Raw genomic sequence first — 8,090 nt, 5'->3', positions numbered from 1 at the left:
TTTAGTTGTCATTGTGGGCCACATGGGCATTTTAGTTGTCATCGTGGGCCGCATGGGCATTAGGGCCAGTTGAGCACCACCTTACACCAGATGTTAAGAGCCCCCCCACCATCAGAAGTCAAGAGTCCCCCACCATCTCTTACATCACAGTTCACCCCCCTTACCTTGTGTTCCTGGGGGGTGGAGCTGGAAAGCAAAAAGTGCAGGGCCTGGAGGAGAACCAGAGGGGGGTTGGAGCCAGCTAAATGGCGAGACCAGGAGAGGGTGGAGACCAGGGGGTGCTGCGGCTAGATCTGTAAGAGGCACAGGATCAATAGAAGGAGTTCTGGCCTCCTTTCTGCTGCCAACTGCTGAGATGGGGAGGGGGCAGACATGAGCCCCTCTACAGCTGCACATAGAAGGGCAGGATCTGGCAGAGGAGATCTGTCCTCCTCTGTGCTGCCGACTGGTGAGACAAGGTGTGGGCAGGAACAAGGAGGTTGTCACAGCTGCAAGGGAGGTGCGAGGGCCAAATGAAATGGTCTGGAGGGCCGGATTCGGCCCGCGGGCCTTGTGTTTGACACCTGTGTATTATAGAATTAAACTGCACAAGTAAATTAAACACACCAACAAACACAAATTTAGACAGTACAGCCTTTCCTGCACCGATTTAATTATTTTGTTTTCTAAATTATTAATTCAAAAAAACAAAACAAAAACAAAAAAAAAACAATTTTATGAAACAGGTTGACATCCTCCATCGTGGTTGTGGCAAACGCTTTTTATCATGAAAAGACTTGTCTTGCGGTCACTGTATAATCTCGTGAACGGCGATAACTGGGGGTGGTCAGCATGTATTGTAGCTGCCTGCTGTGAGGATGCCCCCTGCAGGCCGTGTCTCCAGATAGCGGCTTGTCAGCATCAAAATAACCAATATTTGTCAATGTGGTTCAGGGAGACCAATAGAGAAAGAGGGGAGGGGGGAATGATCTCTATTAGTCTCCCCTGCCAATAAAGGATTTAAAAAAAAAAGTTTTCTTTTTTTATTCTTGGGTATATGGCTGATGCAGCTGCGGTCAGGATCCCACAACTTGAAAAACGTTTAAAAATGTAAACTAGGTACGATCAGTCACCTCTGGCTCCTATAGAATAAGCCTTCTTTGCCCCCACAGGATGCTTCGCATGGCAAAAGTTCCACCCCTGTAAGGTTCTGTGGAGCGCTGGGAAAATGGGTAAATCACCATGGTGGGATGGGGGTGGGGAAAAATCGGTGACTGTGGTGCAGGATGGGAAAAGGCGGTCTTGTTGGCTCCTCCCAGCGTCTTGTATTCTATGCCAGAGGTGAACGTAACTTCAAAAATACTGCCATTTTCCTAACACTGTGTCCTTGATGGCATCCACGTATTGCGATGGCACCCAGTATACCCAGTAGTAAGATGCTTCAGTAGGACCCAGCTGGAGAGCCTGCCAACACAGCAAAGAAACATCAAAAGTAAGCAGAGATTATGGGGAGCAAGTGCACTAGATTGGCAATAATCAAGAGAACATTATTGGGTGTGTTGACAAAATTCAATTCCCCCCGAGGGTTCTTTAGTTTTAGACAGAACCATAAATACACATTCATGTTTATGGTGTGAAGCGGGAAGAATGGAAAGGAGTGTAGACAACCAGTGACAGTTTATATTGCGGAAAAACAAGAGACTGGCCAGGGCTTTCTAACCTCCCCTGAGATTTCTTGGGATAGGTGTATAAAGGTTTATGTAAAGATCCAGAGTACCATGCCTGACTGCCATAACATATCAATGCTTAGCTGTAGGGCTAAGCCACTCCGGAGATCTTAGGCAAGCCATAGATTATGCGATTTTCCTTCCTGCAACCACATTTTGCAGGAAAGAAAATCACTTGATTCCCCCATCAACACAGTGTTAATCCGGGAATTCCACCCGTGGAGATTTTGGGCTAGATTCAGCAAAGAATTACGCCGGCGTATCCATAGATACGCCGCGTAAATTCAAAGCTGCGCCGGCGTATCTACTTTCTGTATTCTGAAAGCTAGATACGCCGACATTAGCCTAAGATCCGAGTGGCGTAATTCTATTACGCCGTCGTATCTTAGGGTGCATTCTCACGCTGGCCGCTAGGTGGCGCTTCCGTTGTTTTCGGCGTAGAATATGCAAATTCCCAAGTTGCGTCGATTCACGAACGTACGTGCGCCCGGCGGGAGTTTTTTACGTCGTTTGCGTAAGGCTTTTTCGGCGTAACATTGCTCCTGCTATTAGGTGGCGCAGCCAATGTTAAGTATGGACGTCGTTCCCGCTTCGAAATTTGAATTTATTACGTCGTTTGCGTAAGTCGTTCGCGAATAGGGCTGGATGTAATTTACGTTCACTTCGAAAGCAATGACGATTTGCGTCGGAATTTCGAGCATGCGCACTGGGTTTTTTTCACGAACGCCGCATGCGCCGTTCCTAAAAAAAACGTAAAATACGCGGGGTCAACCTAATTTAAATAAAACACGCCCCCCTCAACATCATTTGAATGACGCGCGCTTACGCCGGCCCCATTTACGCTACGCCGCCGTAAGTTACGAGGCAAGTGCTTTGTGAATACAGCACTTGCCTCTCAAACTTACGGCGGCGCAGCGTAAATACGATACGCTGCGCCGCCGTAAGAAGGGGCACATCTACATGAATCTAGCCCATTGTGTTTTCTCAGGGGAGGGGGTTGGGGAAAGAGGGGCGTGGGGAGCCGACCCAGCAGGGAGGGCACATTAATTACTGCTAGTGGCTATAGCCGCTGGCAATAACTGCATGCTCAAAATCCAACATGCTGGTTGGATCGAATTGGGTACAAATCAGCCTGCCCATAGATGGATCGAATCTCAGGTGGTCCCTGCTGATTGGCTGAGCTTCAATCCATCTATGGCAGGCTTTAGTTACATGATACTGTGCAACTTAACCACTCACTGCCAGACACCTCATTAGGCAAGCCAAAGACGGTGACAATTTCTTAAATTCACTTGATTTCCCTATCAACACAGACAGCGTTGACAGGGGAAGCCCTCCTGCCAAGCAATTGTCTTCTCACGGCAGGGGGGTGAGGGAAGCCGTGACCACCGGGAGAAGACTGATTATTGCTAGCGATAATCCCAAGTAAAATCCGGCAGGCTGGCTGTACCCAAGTTGATTGATCAACTTGCCCATGCACGGTTTGAATCTTGGCTGGTTCCTGCTGAACCGGCCGAAATTTGAACCATCTATGGCCGGCATTAGCAGCTCCTTGAGGTCAAAGATTCCCAGTGAGCAGTTACATTGCAAAGGAGCATCATATTAACATTGTCCTGGTTAGCTTACCCTGAAAAGCTAGCCATAGATCCGATTGTGGCATGGGATACCAGATTTTTGCTTAACCTTTCAGATTCAATCTAAAAAATAATGGGCTAGATTCAGGTAGCTTGCACGCAATATTACGGCGGCGCAGCGTATCGTATTTACGCTGCGTCGGCGTAAGTTAGAGAGGCAAGTGCTGTATTCACAAAGCACTTGCCTAGTAACTTACGGCGGCGTAGCGTAAATGGGGCCGGCGTAAGCGCACCCAATTCAAATGATGAGGGGGGCGTGTTTTATTTAAATTAATGGTGACCCCGGTGGCATGCGCCGTTCGTGAAAGAATCCCAGTGCGCATGCTCTAAATTCCGCCGCAAATCGTCATTGCTTTCGATGTGAATGTAAATGACGTCCAGCCCTATTCGCGAACGACTTACACAAACAATGTAAAAAATTCAAAATTCGAAGCGGGAACGACGTCCATACTTAACATTGGCTGCGCCTCCTAATAGCAGGAGTAACCTTACGCCGAAAAAGCCTAACGTAAACGACGTAAAAAAATAGTGCCGGGCGTACGTACATTTGTGAATCGGCGTATCTAGGTCATTTGCATATTCAACACTGAAAACGTCGGAAGCGCCACCTAGCGGCCAGCCTCAATATTGCACCCTAAGATACGACGGCGTAGGAGACTTACGCCCAATTTAAGCGCATCTGGTTTCCAGAATACGCTTAAATATACGACGGCGTAGATTCAGAGTTACTACGGCGTATCTACGATCTACTGATACGCCCGGCGTAACTCTACGAGAATCTAGCCCAATAATTTTTTTTTTAATTTTAGGATTTCGATTCGATAGAGTAGGAAAAGGTCAAGACACCTATTTTTTGTGGTCACCTGTGTCCCACTGGAGAGATCTACATTCACTTCCGCTTCCATAGACACTACAGGAAACTAGAGGAATTCTCTCAAAAGTGAAGGCTATCCTCTCTTAGTTATCACAACACCAAATGTCCCTTCTATTCCTGCATTGGTAACAACTCAAAGATTTGCCTTTCCCTCACTGTCAAAGGCAATGGCCAAATGCAGAAAGCAATGATGCCTGTGCGGAAAATGCAACAGGTTCACTTAACTGCTGCTGTCCACAGAAGCATATACTCACCCTCCATTCATCACTAGGAAAGGGAAGTGAAATACCTGGTACTTCCGGGTATTAGGGAAGTCTGTAATCCACCTCCCTGTCACTTGACAGCACAGGTACTTGGTGATTAGCCCTTTGGGCACTCTGTGTACTTTTACATAGGGGTAGGGAGAGAATCTTCACCCAAAGTGCAAACTTGGAACTTACACAGGGCTTACTCTCTTAACTACTATGGGCAAACAGCAGAAGAAGAGCGAAAGAAAACAAGTTTGTGCAGGTTGGGAAGGCAACTCTTAAAGGCTAAGTTCACTTTTTTTCTCCTATATTTCAGATCCCCTATGTAACAATATAGCATCAACGTACTTCTTTTGCAAAAATAATAGAAGCTTTCCATTTTCCTTCCTGGACAGACTTTTTAGGTCATGACACAAGAAGGAGTTGACCAGCTGATCTCATTATCACACACCATGCATCATCTACCCTCAGCTGGTCAACTCCTTCCTGTGTCATGACTTAAAAAGTCTGTCTGGGAAGTAAGGCAGAAGTACGGAGCAGGGTTTTCAAACAGCCACGAGGACAATGATGGAAAGGGATTTCTCTGTGTAAACAGAAAAAACACTGCGCTAACGTGTGAAATCAATTAAGTGTCAAACCATGTGAAATGAAATAAGAAGCTGCCAGTATTAATTACTAAATACCATAGTAAACAAGAAAGCAAAAAAAACTAAATAATACAGCGCTATTAACTTGACCTGTGAAAAATTTGTGTGTGAAACAAATAACCAATAATAATTGTGAACATAATAAGTGAATTATAAAAATTAAATTAAAAGTTCAGAATGTCAGACCCATCCAAATGAATGAATGAGTGTAGTATACAAAATAGTCCATAAAAAAATCAGTGAGTTGAGTCCATCTAAGTAACCACCAGTATCTGCGTTTAAAAAGATCCTCCACCGGAGATGAAGAAGAAAGACACCCAATGTGTGGGAAATGAAATCTCCTTACCAGAGAAAAAGACCGGGCTTTCAACGGTCTTATAAGATGTAAGGATGTTTAAAGTCTTCCCTGAAAAGACTACTCCAGATACTGCTACTACACCAACACAAGAACTCCAAGGGACAAGATCCTAATCAAATCCACTCCAGTGAGCAATTGGCGTTGATGAAATTCATAAAATAGAGAATGATGGGAAACCACATAGTGCGTTACTGTATAAGAGGTTGATTTAATAAAAACAGGTGTGCACTTACAATAAAAACTTGATACAATCGCATGTGGGATATGGCGTGGAGGGGATGGCGTTTCCTCGAATCCTGGATCGAGGATACGCCATCCCCTCCACGCCATATCCCACATGCGATTGTATCAAGTTTTTATTGTAAGTGCACACCTGTTTTTATTAAATCAACCTCTTATACAGTAACGCACTATGTGGTTTCCCATCATTCTCTATTTTATGAATTTCATCAACGCCAATTGCTCACTGGAGTGGATTTGATTAGGATCTTGTCCCTTGGAGTTCTTGTGTTGGTGTAGTAGCAGTATCTGGAGTAGTCTTTTCAGGGAAGACTTTAAACATCCTTACATCTTATAAGACCGTTGAAAGCCCGGTCTTTTTCTCTGGTAAGGAGATTTCATTTCCCACACATTGGGTGTCTTTCTTCTTCATCTCCGGTGGAGGATCTTTTTAAACGCAGATACTGGTGGTTACTTAGATGGACTCAACTCACTGATTTTTTTATGGACTATTTTGTATACTACACTCATTCATTCATTTGGATGGGTCTGACATTCTGAACTTTTAATTTAATTTTTATAATTCACTTATTATGTTCACAATTATTATTGGTTATTTGTTTCACACACAAATTTTTCACAGGTCAAGTTAATAGCGCTGTATTATTTTGTTTTTTTTTTCACGAGGACAATGAGACAAGCATGTGTAGAATAAATGGAAAGCTTTTTTTTATTTTTGCCAAGTACATGAATGCTATATTGGTACATGGAGGAGCTGACATAAAAAAAAAGTAGAACTATAGGCAACACTTTTTTTCCCCACTTAAATAGAGTAAAGGAGGGTTATAACCCCCTTAAAACAACAGAACTAGTGAGTGAGTGAGAAACGCATATAGCGCAACACATGCAAACTGAATCGCCTCTGGGCGCTTAGTATCCATTTTCTGAGTGAAACTTTTGCCCTCAGAAGAGATAGGTTTTGATTTTTCCTCTGAAGGCCAAGTGGTTCACCTCCAATCGGATGTTGGAAGATTTCTCCCCTATTACTTTTCTGGGGACAACCCAAATTTGACATTTTCTTTTACTGTCACTTTCAATAAATAATGGTAAACGGGACAAATATAGAGGGTGAATTTCCTTAACAGGGGCACGGACAGAAACAAAAGTTGACAGGGGTTGTATTCCCAAGAATTACACATACCTTGGTGATTCCAATACCTACATTAAAGTGGTTCTAAAGCCAAAACGTTTTTTACCTTAAGGCATTTCCTGCACTAAGGTAAACAAAATGTTTTATGGCTTTCTGTCCTTCCCTTTCCTGTATCAAGAGAAAGAGAGAGTAGAACAGACCCAGAGCTGTGCACAGCTGCATCTCTTCCTCTTCACCAAAAAACTCGGGCAGCAGCAAGAGCCATTGGCTCCTGTTGCCATCATCCAAATGCAGTGAGAAGGGGGAGGGGGGAGCCCCACTGTGCGGCTCCATAGACACATACAGCTTAGGAGCAAGCATGCACTGTGTGCCCCCATAGCAAGTGGCTTGCAATGGGTGCAAATGAAGAAGAGGAGGAGCCATGATCATCAGCAGGGGGGACCCCGGAAGTGAAGGATCGGGGCCGCTCTGTACAAAACCATGTATAACATGTTTATTATGTTATTAAAAAATAAATAAAAATACAGTATGTCACAAAACAATGTTTTAAAGAGGAGCAAACAAGCTTGGAAAATACATAACATGCTCACCAACATGTGATAATCGTCATGTTCTTCAATTGGCTCAGAGAGTACATTTTTAATAGAACCCATTGGGATTTTCTCTGTTCTTTCTGCAGAAAAATAAAAGGAAAAATATACTAAAATACATTGCAGAAGGTGCTGCTTTGGTTGTTGCAGCCATGGACACCACACATCAAATGTGACTTTTTTTTTTTTTTTTTAAAGAAGGGAATAAGTAGGTATTGGTTCATGAACCAATACACAGAATGCAGCCAGTTCATTACATACCCATGTTAGCCCCGGTGTGGAGAATAGGCTGTACTGAAATTAGCAATAGTCAAATAGCCACCTACACACAGCGTACACGGGTACAATTGGCTATTGCCAACAATCCAATAATTTTTAGGTTTCACACAGGCAGATGCTTTGCATTTTGTGCTACAGCTTTATCATAGTTGAACCTAAAATTAACTTTGCACACAAACCTAGTGTGACCCTTTGTACCTTATAGTCAAAGTAGCAGATCCACAAAGATCTGCACCCGCGCAGCGTATGTGAGATACGCTACGCCGCCGTAACTTAATCGGGTTTGGTTTGAATCCAGAAAGAATTTGCGCCGTAAGTTACGGCGGCGTAGTCTATCTCTCGCGGCGTAAGGGCGTGGAATTCAAATGCGGCGAGTAGGGGGCGT

The 8,090-nt window shown here is 44.1% G+C and overlaps 1 protein-coding gene across 1 annotated transcript in view; it reads right to left on the bottom strand.

Moving 5' to 3' along the window:
• Window positions 1-623: 623 nt before the first annotated feature.
• The window catches only part of UBFD1 (ubiquitin family domain containing 1), a 31,735-nt gene continuing 24,268 nt past the window's right edge, over window positions 624-8,090 (bottom strand). The window contains exons 6-7 of the mRNA XM_040356594.1: window positions 7,427-7,509; window positions 624-1,443 (exon numbers count right to left, since the gene is read on the bottom strand). Coding sequence (XP_040212528.1) covers window positions 1,333-1,443; window positions 7,427-7,509 — 194 coding nt within the window. The 3' untranslated portion in view covers window positions 624-1,332. The remainder of the gene's footprint in view (window positions 1,444-7,426; window positions 7,510-8,090) is intronic.

Source organism: Rana temporaria, chromosome 6, assembly GCF_905171775.1.
Source record: "Rana temporaria chromosome 6, aRanTem1.1, whole genome shotgun sequence".
Taxonomy (NCBI): Eukaryota; Metazoa; Chordata; class Amphibia; order Anura; family Ranidae; genus Rana; species Rana temporaria.
The sequence above is the reverse complement of the archived record's forward strand: the minus strand, read 5'-3'. Positions and strand labels throughout refer to the sequence as shown.